The sequence below is a fragment of the Eurosta solidaginis genome, chromosome 5 (genome assembly GCF_040869045.1).
Source record: "Eurosta solidaginis isolate ZX-2024a chromosome 5, ASM4086904v1, whole genome shotgun sequence".
Taxonomy (NCBI): domain Eukaryota; kingdom Metazoa; phylum Arthropoda; class Insecta; order Diptera; family Tephritidae; genus Eurosta; species Eurosta solidaginis.
The window spans coordinates 157,756,779-157,774,214 of record NC_090323.1 but is presented as its reverse complement, the minus strand read 5'-3'; the positions used below and the strand labels follow the sequence as shown (position 1 = coordinate 157,774,214).

At 39.8% G+C, this 17,436-nt stretch overlaps 2 protein-coding genes across 13 annotated transcripts in view; both read left to right on the top strand.

Annotated features, from left to right (window-relative positions):
* The window catches only part of LOC137254528 (prominin-like protein), a 38,467-nt gene extending 26,872 nt beyond the window's left edge, over positions 1–11,595 (top strand). For both annotated transcript variants that reach the window (XM_067792259.1, XM_067792258.1), the window contains 6 exons: positions 53–171; positions 644–806; positions 875–1,020; positions 1,935–2,059; positions 2,136–3,072; positions 11,088–11,595. In XM_067792259.1, coding sequence (XP_067648360.1) covers positions 53–171; positions 644–806; positions 875–1,020; positions 1,935–2,059; positions 2,136–3,072; positions 11,088–11,573 — 1,976 coding nt within the window. In that variant the 3' untranslated portion in view covers positions 11,574–11,595. The remainder of the gene's footprint in view (positions 1–52; positions 172–643; positions 807–874; positions 1,021–1,934; positions 2,060–2,135; positions 3,073–11,087) is intronic.
* Positions 11,596–13,109: 1,514 nt separating this feature from the next.
* LOC137254516 (prominin-like protein) overlaps positions 13,110–17,436 on the top strand; it is a 94,756-nt gene continuing 90,429 nt past the window's right edge. For 3 of the 11 annotated variants that reach the window (XR_010954016.1, XM_067792238.1, XM_067792239.1), the window contains exon 1: positions 13,641–13,809. The gene's annotated coding sequence lies outside the window, so the exon portion shown is untranslated. Of the gene's footprint in view, positions 13,126–13,160; positions 13,483–13,578; positions 13,810–13,951; positions 14,353–17,436 lie in introns of those variants that run through there. The other 8 variants (XM_067792232.1, XM_067792233.1, XM_067792235.1 and 5 more) reach the window with 8 other exon arrangements.

The window sequence follows — 17,436 nt, the reverse complement described above, 5'->3', positions numbered from 1 at the left end:
TATTCGCTTCGAAGTTTTCCCTTATTTAATTTTAATTTGTTTATATTTTTAGTTGGCCGCGTATTTTTTCGGAATATCACAACCTTTGTGACACAAACAAAAAAAGGCACAAAATTCTACAAAACATTAAACCTTGCTGATAAGGATACTAACTGGACTCCGATATTTTCAGTAAGTACAGAAATTGATGTTGGGAATTTTTTTAAATAACAAATAAGTGGCTCTTCACAGAAGCTTTCATGTCTGACACCGTTATCTGTAGTACTCGTAAAAGCTTTAATTTATTGTTCCCTCGATCATTAAGCGTTTGAGATCGAATTGCGCAAATTGTAAAAAGGAGCAGAAGTTTCAAAAAAAAAGTAGGGGAACGCTGACTTGAACTTAAATCAAGGTCGAAAATTTAAAAACAGTCTCAGTAGTATACAAAACTTTGTTTAATGTAACAGTATAAACTAATAAATTATTCCTATCAGCCCGCTTTTTCTTTGTATAGTCCACTTATGTATCTCGTCCTTTGACATAAAACTTGTATTAATAAAGTTTTGTTGAAGCGAAAACCTATTATTGAAACCCCGCTTCTAAGTTCGATAACGATATTCGGAATATGCGAAGCCAATTTAAACTTAAGTATTGATTTTTGTAGCTAATAGAAATGCGGCAAACGCTGCGATTAATTGAGAATATCATAAATCAGATGGATAATATTCATAGAGTCGCCAATTCGCTTTCAAAACAACTGCATGAAAACATAAAACAGGTTTTGCAGCCATATTTGGATAATGTAAACGAGGATTTTAGTGGAAGAGGTAATTTTATGTATACCCAATAATTGTATTGTAACTAGATATATTTATATCTTCTATATTAACTACAGGTCAAACGCTGCGTAACCTTTCGGATACCATTTCTAAAAGCGATGGAGCAGATTTTAGATCAACTGATGGTGGTGGCAATGACTATGAAGCAGTGCCTAATTGGGTTTTGATGTTCGAATGGATTTGTTTCGTTCTCATAATTTTGGTAAGTATCAATTTATTAATCATATTTCTAGTGTGTAGCATTAGGGGGAAAATCAGCAAACTCAAAACTTTTTTCAAGCAATAGTTTTTGACTTCAATTATCAATAGAAATTAAATTTACTACCTTTATTTTATGAACACTTGAATTTTCCCATTCTTACTTCACTCTCTCATTCCTTATTAAGCCTTCAACTCAGCGTCGAACTACGTCAATTTACATATCGTTAGTTTAATTTACAAAGGCCCTAGCCAACAAATTTTTCGAAAATGCGTTTCCCACAGATTGTGGTATGGTATATATTAATATTAATATATATAAATATTAATTCCTTCGATAGCTCCTCATGGAACTTGGGGGTGGGGAGGGAGTTGATGGCCTGAAGGTTTAATGTGGCCACATAAATCGTTCCCGAGATGTTTGGGCTAGCACCTTAATGGTGCTCTGGTACCAGAGCGTACCGGATCTGTATCCGGCAAAGGACCATTACATCGATGACACTCCCCAAAGCCTTCGGGGAGCAACCTTGTCGCTACAACAACAACAACAAAGTTTAAGGGTACCGATTTTTTCATAGATAAAATGTTACCTCTAGGGTGTGACTACAATTGGAATTGCGAAATAAAAGAGAATAGTGGAAATTTGCATATAATCATCACGTTCCTGGGGATGAGACATGTGAACGGCTGGATTAACTGTTCTGGGTTTATTGTAGGTTAGTACATGTGTAAACTAGGTCTGACATACATATCTATGTCGTTACTGTAGAGGTTAGCCAACCTTACAGTTGAATCCTGTTGAAGGCCGAATCACAGATCGGATATGGAGTAAGGATTGTAAGGCCCAATTTTGTAGTTTAATTTTAATGAATTTGGATAAATAGGAAATAGTAGTATTTAACATAATTTTCTGTTCAGATTATAATTATTCTACTACTCGCTTTGATCAAAATATGCTGCGGAAAACGTTGGAAAGGAGAACAGGACGCGAGAAGAAAAAGAAAATGCTACAGTCAAGAAACAGGATCTTGTTTATTTCAGTTGTAAGTTAGGTTTTTGTGTTTTCTAATTTTTCGCCATTTAAGTAACTGTTTTGTATTCACATATGTACACATTCAGGTCCGTTTATATGATGTGTTTATTATTTATCTTGGCCTTACTACCTATATGGTGGAATTTTGAACATGGAGTTGGGGTGTATAACGGTCGATGCAAAAAAAGTAATGATGGAGGAAGAAGATATGCAAAATCCATTGGTAAACAAAAAATGGACACGCAACTGCTTTCGAGAGTAGAAAGGGATAACGGGGGCAGATACAATAATTTAATTAAAAATAAAATTATTTATGACTTTAAAAGCAATTTGGCTAACGAAATAACTGAAGATGATATGGGATATATCAATAGCGAGTGCCGTAATGGTAAAGTTGAATTATTTTTGGCATCAAATGCTACAAACGCAAATTACATGCCAGTACCACCAAACCTTTCTGAACTTGCCGAAAAAATCCTTAATAATACAGTAAATATAGCACAGGCCATGAAAAAATTAAAAAAAAGTGCTAGATTTGCCGATGAGAGCACGATGAAAGAGCTGTGCAATAATTTTAAAACTCAACTTGATAAATCGAAATTAATTGAACTTTACGACACCATAAACTCATTTGTTAGCAATCAAATGGTGGATACAGAAAAGAATGAAAAACGTTTTTCACATTGTAACTTATATGCATTCAAGAAAAATCTAATTGATGATTTTGATAATCATAAAGTTGCAAATTTAATGAAGAGCATTAATAACCAATGTAATTCAATAGATAAATTTTTCGATGGTGGTTTTCGAAAATATACGACAAGTTGTTTAAGTGAAGTACAAAAAATAGAAAAATCCCACAAAGAAAACATAAATGGCATATTGGATGATGCAACAAAAAATTTACATAAACATTTTACTGAGGAACTGGATAATTATAAAAGTTTTGTGATTAATGAGTTTGGAACAGAAGAACGAGGAACCATAAAGGAGGACTCATGCATGGGCTATGCGTATGACAAGGTAAATTATTTAGGATTATTTTAGTAGTTATTTTTGTATTATATAGGGTTATTTGGAAGCAACCACTAGAACTGTTAGAGAGCAAATGAGTAAGACTATAAAGGGCCAGGCAAAGTTGACGTATCCGTATCCGTATAAAACAGCTGATCCAACCAACCTTATGGAAATGAATGTAACTGGTCAATGGTGCCATAACATAACGCCCTTGCCATAACCATACCACATATTTGTAATTTTGTTTGCGCTATAATTTTTGTTAGTGCACATATATTTTATTTAACTACCTACATTTGTTTATTTGTAAAGAAGTTATGGATGATTTCATCAGTCAAAGTTATTATTTGCTAAAAAGTAGCCATAGCAGTTGACGGATATCACACTTGCTTTATTCACAATGATCAAATGAGATATTTCTGAAATGCAATTTGTATGAAAAAATGCTTCGAATTCCAAAATGACGCAGGGTAAATATGATACTGTAACGAATTTACTGCATATCCTCTTATTTGCAACCTTCTGCTAAGTTCGAATCACTAAACTGTTGAATAAATAACTCCAATATTTAATAATGCAAAATGGCCTTTATTAAAGTACTTCACAATAACACTTGTAACGAATTTACTTCAAATCCTCTTATTTGCAATCCTCTGCTAAGTTCGTATCACTAAACTGTTGAATAAATAACTCCAATATTGAATAATGGAAAAATGGCCTTTATTAAAGTACTTCACAATAACACTTATACTTTGCAATTAGTTGGCTTAATAACCAAACTGATAGCTTAAATGAAACTGACTTTCAAAATAATACTGCTATTGCTCGCTAGATATCGTCTTAATCGAAACTGCTTGACAACTCAAATCAAACTGAATTCCAGCGCCTCTACATCTGCGGCATTTTATACTCTCTGGTTTCCTCGTTCGCATCTTCTAGAATCTACTAGCTTGTCCATGAGCTTTCAAACTTCTCAGCTGTAACTAAAATTGCACGATTTTATAGCTTCTTTCATACCCCATGCTTGTATGTGTGAGCGACACTTCCACAATTATAATTGCCTACATTTAGGAGCATCTCACATAAGATGTCTGCATATGGTTGTGCCTTGCTTCTCAGCTGCGTGTACCTACAATTGTGTAGACATAATGATTCGTTTATGTAGATACAAATGACTGTCTGCTTTATTGTTGTTGTGACTTTATTTACTTAGCATCAGACTAGGGATGTCACTCATAGTCGTCACACTGCCCTCCACCTAAGTCCGATCGTCCCGATCAGACAAATCTCTCGATCTAAACGCTGCTAGCATCTCCAATTGAACCACTCTTCTACATCGAGGTTTCCCAATGGTTTGTATGCGGTAGATGGTGTCACTGATCTTCTTCACAACTTCACAACAACTTTGTACGGGCCTTCCCAACTGCACCGAAATTTGGATGGAACACCTTTCCGCCGGCGAGGGTTGTACAACAGTACCAAATCTCCCTCCAAGAAACCCTCCGAATTATTCTTGTTGTCGTACCTGTATTTCATCTTACTACTCATTATCCTGGATCGTTCCCTCGCGCTCTGTTGCTTGGCCAATGAAGAACTACTTCGCAGAGCTTGATCTTGACGGATTGACTTTGCATCATCAGTATCGTCTTGACGTTTCACAACAGCATCACCCTTTTCTGCATATCGATCTTGATGTCATGGTCAACCAAGAAATTCACTCCCAATATAACTTCATCAACAATCTCCGCCACAGCGAATATGTGTAAAACCATGACCTTCCCAATTAAGGCTTCACAGATCACTTCTCCCCGGACTTGGTTATACTCGCCAGTGACCGTACGCAACCTCGCTCCAGGTAACGGTTTTACTCTCCTGTTTACCAAGTCAGATCGGATCAAGGAATGAGATGCGCCCGTCAGTACACGCTCCTTGCCATCCACATTCCCTCTGACGGTAAGACTGCTTGATTTCCTTCCAATTTGCGACACAGATATCACAGGACATTCAATAGCCGGGGCAAGTTTTCGTTCTATACATCCGACACGCTTTTGCTCATTTCCGCCAGCTTTGTGTTTACGGCCACTCACATTGTTGGAACTATTAGGACCAATATCTCAATGACGTGCTATGTGACCAGACTTCCCGCATTTGAAGCATTTGATAACTTTTTCACTCCGCTTTTGCGATCCTTTCAGTGCCTCCAATATTGCGTCTACCCACTCTGGCCTTTCTACTTCCACACGGCGTGCTTTGAAAACTGGCTTACACAGAAGTGACGCTGTTTCTTTAGTCAGTGCATGGGATACCGTCTCTGCGAATGTAGGTTTTGGGTTTGCATATGTCGCTCGCTTCGTTTCTACGTCCCGTATGCCATTTATAAAACTCTGGATTTTTACCCTCTCGGTGTACTCCACGGGTGCGTCCGCATTTGGCAAATGTGCCCACCTTTCAACATCCGAGGCAAACTCCTGCAAAGTCTCATTCGCTATTTGGTGACGGTTTTGCAACTCAATTTGGAATATCTGTTTTCTATGCTCGCTTCCATAACGTCTCTCCACAGTGGCCATCAATGCTTCATAGCTGTTCCGTTCGTACTCTGGAATAGTCTGTAAGATTTCGGCAGCTGGTCCTTTCAATGCTACGAAGAGTGCAGCAACTTTATCTTCAGCATTCCATTGGTTCACTGCTGCGGTCTTCTCAAACTGTAGCTTAAAGACCTGAAAAGGAACAGAACCGTCAAAGGATGGTGTCTTTACCTTTGGATTACTCGCTGAAACTGTTGGACGATTTATTTGCAACTCCTGTATACGACCTCTCAAAGCTTCTATCTCGGCATCCATTTTGTCCTCGAGCTGTACAATTTTTGTATTCTGTGCTTCTAACTGCGAAGACATTTGTGCCACCTGCAATGATAAGAGCTCCTCTTGTGCTTCCATCTTGGATGTAATCTGTGTCGACATTTCTGAAATACGCGTTAATTGTGCTTCAATCTTCGAAGTTATTTCTGACGACATTTCTGCAATACGTGTCTCCTGTGATTCCATCTTGGATGCCATATATGTTTTCTGTTCTTCCAGTTGAGTTTCCATTTTGGATGTTATACGTGCCTTCTGTGATTCCAGCTGAGATGCCACTGTCGATGTTTTAGCAGTTATTGCAGCCAATATCATGTTCAAGTCTTTGCTCATAACTGTCTGCGATGTTTCGTTTTTCTCTTAAATTTTTGTTGTTGTTTCGTCCCCATCAGGATAAAAGACAAACTCGTCCACATCAATTCCTTGCGACTCCATTACCTCTCGTAGCCGTGCTTGAAGTTTGATCTTATTTCCGGTTGTATTTAATCCACGGTTCTCCAACTCCTTTTTCAGTTGCTGGATCTTCAATTCACTGAACTTTGCCATGCCCAAGTTGTATTCCCAATCTTCGGAATTTATTCAACAATTCCTCTTCTGACACAAATTGTAACGAATTTACTTCAAATCCTCTTATTTGCAATCCTCTGCTAAGTTCGTATCACTAAACTGTTGAATAAATAACTCCAATATTGAATAATGGAAAAATTGCCTTTATTAAAGTACTTCACAATAACACTTATACTTTGCAATTAGTTGGCTTAATAACCAACCTGATAGCTTAAATGAAATTGGCTTTCAAAATAATACTGCTATTGCTCGCTAGATATCGTCTTAATCGAAACTGCTTGACAACTCAAATCAAACTGAATTCCAGCGCCTCTACATCTGCGGCCTTTTATACTCTCTGGTTTCCTCGTTCGCATCTTCTAGAATCTACTAGCATTGTCCATGAGCTCTCAAACTTCTCAGCTATAACTAAAATTACGCGATTTTATAGCTTCTTTCATACCCCATGCTTGTATGTGTGAGCGACACTTCCACAATTATAATTGCCTACATTTAGGAGCATCTCACATAAGATGTTGGCATATGGTTGTGCCTTGCTTCTCAGCTGCGTGTACCTACATATGTGTAGACATAATGATTGATTCGTTTATGTAGATGCAAATGACTGTCTGCTTTATTGTTGTTGTGACTTTATTTACTTAGCATCAGACTAGGGATGTCACTCATAGTCGTCACACTGCCCTCCACCTAAGTCTGATCGTCCCGATCAGACAAATCTCCCGATCTCAACGCTGCTAGCATCTCCAATTGAACCACTCTTCTACATCGAGGTTTCCCAATGGTTTGTATGCGGTAGATGGTGTCACTGATCTTCTTCACAACTTTGTACGGGCCTTCCCAACTGCACCGAAGTTTGGATGGAACACCTTTCCGCCGGCGAGGGTTGCACAACAGTACCAACTCTCCCTCCAAGAAACCCTCCGAATTATTCTTGTTGTCGTACCTGTATTTCATCTTACTATTCATTATCCTGGATCGTTCCCTCGCACTCTGTTGCTTGGCCAATGAAGAACTACTTCGCAGAGCTTGATATTGACGGATTGACTTTGCATCATCAGTATCGTCTTGACGTTTCACAACAGCATCACCCTTTTCTGCATATCGATCTTGATGTCATGGTCAACCAAGAAATTCACTCCCAACATAACTTCATCAACAATCTCCGCCACAACGAATTTGTGTAAAAACATGACCTTCCCAATTAAGACTTCACAGATAACTTCTCCCCGGACTTGGTTATACTCGCCAGTGACCGTACGCAACCTCGCTCCAGGTAACGGTTTTACTCTCCTGTTGACCAAGTCAGATCGGATCAAGGAATGAGATGCGCCCGTATCTACAGTCAGTACACGCTCCTTGTCATCCACATTCCCTCTGACGGTAAGACTGCTTGATTTCCTTCCAATTTGCGACACAGATATCACAGGACATTCAACAGCCGGAGCAAGTTTTCGTTCTTTACATCCGACACGCTCTTGCTCATTTCCGCCAGCTTTGCGTTTACGGCCACCCACATTGTTGGAACTATTAGGACCAAGATCGCAATGACGTGCTATGTGACCGGACTTCCCGCATTTGAAGCATTTGACAACTTTTTCACTCCGCTTTTGCGATCCTTTCAGTGCCTCCAATATTGCGTCTACCCACTCTGGCCTTTCTACTTCCACACGGCGTGCTTTGAAAACTGGCTTAAACAGAAGTGACGCTGTTTCTTTAGTCAGTGCATGGGATACCGTTTCTGCGAATGTAGGTTTTGGGTTTGCATATGTCGCTCGCTTCGTTTCTACGTCCCGTATGCCATTTATAAAACTCTGGATTTTTACCCTCTCGGTGTACTCCACGGGTGCGTCCGCATTTGCCAAATGTGCCAACCTTTCAACATCCGAGGCAAACTCCTGCAAAGTCTCATTCGCTCTTTGGTGACGGTTTTGCAACTCAATTTGGAATATCTGTTTTCTATGCTCGCTTCCATAACGTCTCTCCACAGCGGCCATCAATGCTTCATAGCTGTTCCGTTCGTACTCTGGAATAGTCTGTAAGATTTCGGCAACTGGTCCTTTCAATGCTACGAAGAGTGCAGCAACTTTATCTTCAGCATTCCATTGGTTCACTGCTGCGGTCTTCTCAAACTGTAGCTTAAAGACCCGAAAAGGGACAGAACCGTCAAAGGATGATGTCTTTACCTTTGGATTACTCGCTGAAACTGTTGGACGATTTATTTGCAACTCGTGTATACGACCTCTCAAAGCTTCTATCTCGGCATCCATTTTGTCCTCGAGCTGTACAATTTTTGTATTCTGTGCTTCTAACTGCGAAGACATTTGTGCCACCTGCAATGATAAGAGCTCCTCTTGTGCTTCCATCTTGGATGTAATCTGTGTCGACATTTCTGAAATACGCGTATCTTGTGCTTCAATCTTCGAAGTTATTTCTGACGACATTTCTGCAATTCGTGTCTCCTGTGATTCCATCTTGGATGCCATATATGTTTTCTGTTCTTCCAGTTGAGTTTCCACCTTGGATGTTATACGTGTCTCTTGCGAAGCCAGTTGAGATGACATTTGTGACGACATTTCTGAAATGCGTGCCTCCTGTGCCTCCATCTTGGATGTTATACGTGCCTTCTGTGATTCCAGCTGAGATGCCACTGTCGATGTTTGAGCAGTTATTGCAGCCAATATCATGTTCAAGTCTGTGCTCGTAACTGTCTGCGATGTTTCGTTTTTCTCTTAAATTTTTGTTGTTGTTTCGTCCCCATCAGGATAAAAGACAAACTCGTCCACATCAATTCCTTGCGACTCCATTACCTCTCGTAGCCGTGCTTGAAGTTTGATCTTATTTCCGGTTGTATTTAACTCTTTTTTCAGTTGCTGGATCTTCAATTCACTGAACTTTGCCATGTCCAAGTTGTATTCCCAATCTTCGGAATTTATTCAACAATTCCTCTTCTGACACCAATTGTAACTAATTTACTTTAAATCCTCTTATTTGCAATCCTCTGCTAAGTTCGTATCACTAAACTGTTGAATAAATAACTCCAATATTGAATAATGGAAAAATGGCCTTTATTAAAGTACTTCACAATAACACTTATACTTTGCAATTAGTTGGCTTAATAACCAAACTGATAGCTTAAATGAAACTGACTTTCAAAATAATACTGCTATTGCTCGCTAGATATCGTCTTAATCGAAACTGTTTGACAAATCAAATCAAACTGAATTCCAGCGCCTCTACATCTGCGGCCTTTTATACTCTCTGGTTCCCTCGTTCGCATCTTCTAGAATCTACTAGCATTGTCCATGAGCTCTCAAACTTCTCAGCTATAACTAAAATTGCACGATTTTATAGCTTCTCTCATACCCCATGCTTGTATGTGTGAGCGACACTTCCACAATTATAATTGCCTACATTTAGGAGCATCTCACATAAGATGTCTGCATATGGTTGTGCCTTGCTTCTCAGCTGCGTGTACCTACATATGTGTAGACATAATGATTGATTCGTTTATGTAGATACAATGTCTGTCTGCTTTATTGTTGTTGTGACTTTATTTACTTAGCATCAGACTAGGGATGTGAGTATCACTTAGTGTCACTCATAGTAGTCACACACTGATACTTCACAACCAATAGCTTGCTTAAATGAAACTGATTGTAGCGCCTCTACTGTTGCTGCCTTTTATACTCTGTGATTTCCTTGCTGCATCTTCTAGGCGCTCTTCCAGAATTTACTTAGTTACTGCTATAAAATTATAACTACAGATGCACGTGTATAGCTTCTCATATATGCGTGTATTTGAGAGCGACACTTCCACAATTATAATTGCATACTTTTGGGATGGGCATCTCAGATAAGAAATCTGCATGTGTTTGTGCGTCTCTTCTCCGCTGCGTGTACGTACATATGTGTAGACATAATAGCTATCATCCGGTGGCAAAATCTTGAGCCAGATAAATAATTTTGCATGTAAATGCAACAACGATTTGAGCCAGATAAATCCAGATAGAAGTCTGGTTCAATTTGTGAGCCAGATTATTTCTTAATTACTGTTTTTAGGTTGGCAACGCGGCCTTTAATATACCTACTTTTTCAAAAATAGATGTCGCCGCTTAGCCTTTCCCCGTATGAATTAAATGAAAAACAGCGGCGACATCTGCCTATCACATTTAACGTGTGCGAAAATTTCACGACATCTGCTTCTCAAGTCCCTCAATGATCCAGAGCATTCCCGTGAGAATTGAGCGTGAGCCGGAGCTGTAAAACCCTCTGAAAGCGGGAAATGATTGATCTATTGACGTGCATACAAGTCACTGCTTAGCATCGCTTAGAGATGACAGTACCCCTTAGTGTTGCTAATATTCGTAACAATATAATTGAACTCAACTGTCAAAGTGAAACACTGGGCGGTCGAAAATCTCTATGTAAAACTAGCATGATAGTTATGTGTACTATTTCTGCTAAAGATGTAGTACACATCTCCATAAGCATTTTTTTTTTAATAAAATATCGATAGTGGTATCCTTAGTTTTTCAACTGTGTCTTTTTTATGTATCTAGGAAATATGTTTCATACAGCAATTTGTTTTATTCATTTCAGAATGGTGTTTGGATACCGTTATTACTGATACTGCTGTTATTTTTACCATTAAATCCTATCGCAATTTACCTGAGTAGGCTGTATCACTGTTTGGCGATACGACCGTTACAACAACCATGTTGTGTGGAAGAACGACTCTATAATGCTATAAAATATCGTCTACATAAGAGAGCCGATGGCTTTCAACGTCAAGCCAGTAAACACCACAAACCACCACGTTCATGTTCCTGTAACGAAGTAATAAAAACAAAAAAACAATATCGATGTAACGTTCCAGTTTTTGAAGCAAGGGACCTTGCGGAAGCACAATCAATCGACGAAGTAAAACCAAACATGGAAACATCACTGGCCGAAGTGAGCCCAGCAGCAATAGCTCATGCTGGCCCTTGTACTTCAACAATTGTTGACGAAGAATCAAGCTCACAGCCTTGCCGAGGAATTAAATTCAAAGTAAAACTAAGATTTATAACAAGCAAAAAGCATTAAAAAATATACTGTGTGTTTCTGTGTTCTTTTTTTTTTTTAATATTTTTGGGGCTATGTACTTAGGTCGCTATAGCTGCGTGACCGTTATTTTATTGTATGTGATATCACAAGTTGTTCAAGTGAGCTTCCTCTTTCAGGGCAGCTAAAATCTAACATAACCTAACATAACTTAGGTCCGGTTTTTCAGTGCGAGTTTGAACTCCAGTTAAAGGTATAATCTTCCCACTTCGTACCTAGCTACAAAGAGGTAGTTAAACGAGATTTCCCATATAAAATGTCAGCTTCGATAATTATTAAATATGAACGAATTGTAAAGACACCTCGTAACTTTTCCTCACGTCTTCGGGGGTTTGGTAATATTCTTGATAATCGAATCGGATTAACATAAATGCTTTGATCACTTCAAAGTTTTGGCAGTCCTCGGACGCTGAGATAGATGAATATCGTGAGGTATATAGCGGTATCGTGGGTACTAAGAGCAGGTATTCTGCCCTACTTGCCTGGGTAATAGCCCGTCAATAAAGACAGCTCCACAAAGCCAATCGGATCCGAACCAATCCTTGCAATAGGATCGCATACAATCAGTGATATACTACGTGCACAATTAATAGTGGCAGTGAAAAATTTCTCTATTGCCAAGAACATTTTTTCACTACCATAAAATATTTGAGTGATAATCGAATATGTCGCATGTGAACGCATTGATTAACTATTGCGGATTTATTGTAGATTAGTTCATTTGTAAACGTAGTCTTAAATGTTTTGGGTAAAACTCTGCCATTTCGTCGTTGTTGTTGTTGTAGCGATAAGGTTGTTCCCCGAAGGCTTTGGGGAGTGTTATCAATGTGAGGGTCCTTTGCCGGATACAGATCCGGTACGCTCCAGTAACACAGCACCATTAAGGTGCTAGCCCGACCATCTCGGGAAAGATTTATGTGGGCACATTAAACCTTCAGGCCATCCCTTCCTCCCCACGCCCAAGTTCCATGAGGAGCTTGTTGTCGCCAGAACCTCGTCGGTTAGTGAAACAAGATTCGCCGTGGATAGGTGAGGTTGGGTTGGAGAAGCTATATACTGCGCCGGCAACCTGAGGGGTTGCGCTACACAGTCCCTTGAATCTGGTATTTTAGTCGCCTCTTGCGACAGGCATACCTACCGCGCGTATATTCTTACCCCCTAACCCGCAGGGGGTCTGCATTTCGTCTAATAGCATTTCACCACTCATTAAAAAATCTATCAAAATGGAGAAAATTATTCGATCTGACATCATTGGTGTGGTAGCTGTCAATACACCTTTTCCAACACTCAAAACGATGAACTTTCAGTGTTACCAGATCAATGGCAGTAGCTCTATACAAATTTTTATACTTGTTTCTATAGATGTTTAAAATTAATAAAACCAAGAAATAAATTTATTGAAAATCATAAAACTGAGGTTTTGATTAATGTCAGTTTTGTGTTCTTCAAATATTTATGTTAATACAATACTTAAACGTATAAAATCGTATCTGGTAGCACTTGTCAAACAGAATGAATTTTGGAATGGAAAACGGTAATTTGTGTAAAATGAATTCATTCTTAATATAGTGGAAGTTCTTGCTTCGGTTGGTGAAGACGTCAAATTTTCGTCATCGTGTTGTGGGTGTATTTCGCGGCGTGGATGTGAAAGTTTTTGTGTGTAAACTGTTTATGTGAAGAATGAAAAAGAATGGTTTAAGACAAAAGGTGAATCACAAATAACCAGTTTATTGCAATTAAATAATTTTTATAAGTTATAGTTGATTATTCTGCAGTTGAAATGCATTTTCGAATGGGATAAATTGGTGATTTTTCGTTTTGCAAGTGATTGTGTGTCAGCAGAGTTTTACAATACATATGCAAATTGATTTTTCCACTGCAGTATACATATGTATGTATTTATGCATATATGTCGCTTTGGTAAACAACCAAGTGCTTGGCTGCACATAAACTATATATGTACATATGTTTGGGTTCGTTCGTTTAGCGTTAGTGCATCCTTTCTGATCTAATTTTATATATTTTACTTTAATATAAATATGTACATAGTCTGTTACATACGTACATACATATATGGATGCGTGTTAAATTGTAAATGAAAAATCTAATTTGTGTTCGTGTGTACTTGAGATTTTTTTTACCACAAGCTTTGCGAGAGCGCAGTAAAAAATAATCAAATTGGAGATGAACAAATAACATGGCTGAAATCGTATCAAAGGTTGGTTATATGTTGAACACCTCATAAATTTTCTTCCGCTTGATTTTATATACCTATTCGTTTTTCCTTTATCTAAAATGTGGATTCTAAATAATTGGTTTACTCGATTTTACTTTGTTACTTCCTTTCCATCTTTTTTCAGCTGTTAATTTGTTTGTGTGTTTGCAATTGTATCTACTTATATACAGCAGTGGTCTTATAGTTGGATTCGGCGCGCTAATGCCCTCTGTAGAGGCACTACGTCACTTACGTGCGGACAAGAAAAGAAGTAAGAGCGGAGTCCACTGAGTAACACGGGTCCAAAAATAGTTGGATAGGTATCGAACGAGGAGCTTTGACCTCGGCAACTAAAATCCCAGTCACACAAGCGTTTTTCATATAGATGCGTTTAACTCAATCTTATGCATTATCAGTAGACTGCACGTATTCTTACGGAAAACAGCATATTCAGGGACACTGGCGCCATCTGACATGAAAAAGTAGCCAAAACCCAAATTTTGTTGCAGGCAAAGCATAAGAAGAAGAATTTGACATTTGACTTGGGTAAGGGTGCCTTCACACTTTGCAAGTGAAATTATTATTCCCACTGGTTGGTACTTTGCTAAAATTTTTCACAGCTAAAAACTGCAATATAACAAATGAATACGACACAAAATATGTAAGGAAAGAGTTTTTCTTGTATAGGGAGAATGTTTATAACAGTGCATAGCGAAATTTTGTATGTGAATGCGAAAGGCGAAATAAACTTTAATTGCCAAGTCTGAAGTTCCTATATATTTACAAACGCAACATCTTATGTCATTGTGGCGATTCTAATGGCATGCATAAGATTGCGTTGAACGCATCTATGTATATAAAAAACTTCATTGTGTCTCGGCCATATTATCCGAAGGCGGAAAAGAGTACCCCAGCGGCCCTCAACGGGTTAGGGGGTCAGAATATACACGCGGTAGGTATGCCTGTCGTAAGAGGCGACTAAAATACCAGATTCAATGGGCTGTGTAGCGCAACCCTTCAGGTTGCCAGCGCAATATATAGCTTCTCCAAACCCAATTGTCAACCTCACCTATCCGTGGCGAATCCTGTTTCATTCACAGCCGAGGCTCTGGCGACCCCGAACTCTCTATGGACCTAGGGTGTGGGAGGGCGGGATGTCCTAGAATGTCGCATGTGGTCATAACAAATCGTTCCCGAGATGGTCGGGCTTGGTACCGGAACGTACCGGATCTGCATCCGGCAAAAGACCATCAACATCAATAACACTCCACAAGGCCTTCGGGGAGTGTTCTTATCGCTACAATAACAACAACAATCTTCACATTAGATGCTGTGTTTTCTGGTGATCAAATATTTTTAAAAGATCACAAAAAATGACCCAAAATAGCGATCAAATTAAAAAATGTTCAAAAATCGTAAAAAACTGACTGCACCCCCATATCCGCCAAAAAAAATTATATTTTTTAGAAGGTCGGAAGGATTGGAAGGTACTTACTGTATCTCGACCTACCGAGTTCTTCCAAATAAACAAGCAGGCGGAGGATATTTTATACACGCAGCTTGGAAAAATGTCATTTGGCACTGGCAAAATTTACATGCGACTCAGGAAAAGAAGGCCCAATGATAAAAATCCAAACAAGATAGAGGTGGGCGAAGTCGAAAAGGACATCAAAAGCCTAAGGGAACAAAGACAGGTGGAGGTCCCCGACGTCACCACCGGCCACAACAGTTACGAGAGGCTGAAGGGGGCCTCGAATACTCTAAACTAAGAGCAAGGGGAGGACGACGACGTCACGACGAAGGTGCTGGAGGGGGCCAAACAGCCCAATGGTGCTGCGAGTCCTACAGATAAACCTCCAACACAGTAAAGTTGCGTCGAACGAACTCCTCCTAACCTTGCAAGAGGGTTCGTTTGAAGTGGCGCTGATCCAGGAGCCGTTCCTCTCATCGGGTGGAAAGGTTTATGGACTTAGCGCGCGCGGGTTTGGCGTTTACTGCGCGCAAACGGAAGGACGGTTGCGAGCTGTAGTAATAGTAAGGAAACAGCTGCATTCATATATGCTGCCTAATTACACTACTGAGGACCTCTTAGTGGTGGGCGTAGAGCAGAAGAATAAGCAGGCATTTATCTTGGCGTCCTGCTACATGGTCCATGCTGCGGAGGTTCCACCGATGGAGTGCAAAAGGCTAGTACAGAAAGAAGGGCGCAAAGGGCGGTTGGTCATAGGCGCAGATGCAAATGCGCACCACAATGCGTGGGGTGGAGCAGATACGAACGAGAGAGGCGAATCTCTATTTTCTTACATCCTGCAAACCAATTTGCAGATAGCCAACAGGGGAAATGTCCCTACATACATTGTTCCAACATCCAGCAATGTTCTGGATATTACGTTGAGCTTCGAGCGTGATATATCAAGGTATGATTGGATGGTTCTTGATAGACCATCCTTCTCCAACCATGCGTATATCAGCTTCAGCATCCCCCTAAAGAGGGTAGAGAAGGGAGGAACCTTTAGAAACCCTAGGTCAACGAACTGGACTAAATTCCAGAAACAGGTAGAAACAAAACTGGGACAACCCAAAGACGTTGCCAATGTGGAGGAACTGGAGGAGTCGAATGAATTCCTAGCAAGGACGCTTATGACTGCGTATAACAAAGCTTGCCCTATAAGAAGATTCAGAGGAAAAGCAAAGCCGCCATGGTGGAGCAATGAGCTGAGTCTTCTAAGAAGACAGGTAAAATAAATGTTTAAGCTCGCAAAGACTGCGGAAAGCGAAGCGTGTCGCGACGAATACAGGGATCTACAAGCGTGAAAATTCCAGGGCGAAGAGAATCTCATGGAAAAGTTTCTGTACGGACATAGAGTGCTCCAGCGAAAAAGCACGGTTGAAAAAAGTTCTAGCAAGGGGAAACATAGTACAGGGGCTAATAACGAAAGAGAACGGGGAATGGTCATGTAATAGTGAGGAATCCCTTGGGGTGCTTCTCGAAACACATTCTCCATCGGGAGACGGTTTAGAAGAGCCAGCAGACATCACTCACACTTCGATCACGGAGCGGGTAGTACCGGGCTTGGTGACCGATACCAAGATCAAATGGGCAGTGAAAAAGTTTTCTAAGTTTAAATCGCCGGGCCCAGACGGTATATTCCCGGCCATGCTACAAGTTTCAAGTATGGCGGTCGTGGATTGGTTAAAATAATATTCGATGGGTGCATAAGGCTGAATCATGTACCGCACTCTTGGAGAACTGTTCGTTTAGCTTTCTTACCAAAGGCGGGGAAGGCGGTAACGTATAATCCCAAAGACTATAGACCCATAAGTTTAACATGATGTCTGCTCAAAACCTTTGAGAGGCTGATAGATGTGTACATAAAGTCCAACGTGGATGAAAAGCTGCTCTCTACAACACAGCATGCGTACACCAAAGGCAAGTCGGTAGGTAGCGCATTGCATAGGGTGGTAATTAGGATAGAGAAATCCCTGGAATATAAGGAGTATGCTCTAGGAGTCTTCTTCGACATTGCCGGGGCTTTCAATAATGTTTCTAAATGGGCGATTATGGTGGTCTTAATTACATTAAAGTACATCCCGCCTTAATCAGATGGATCGGCTGCATGTTAAATTGCA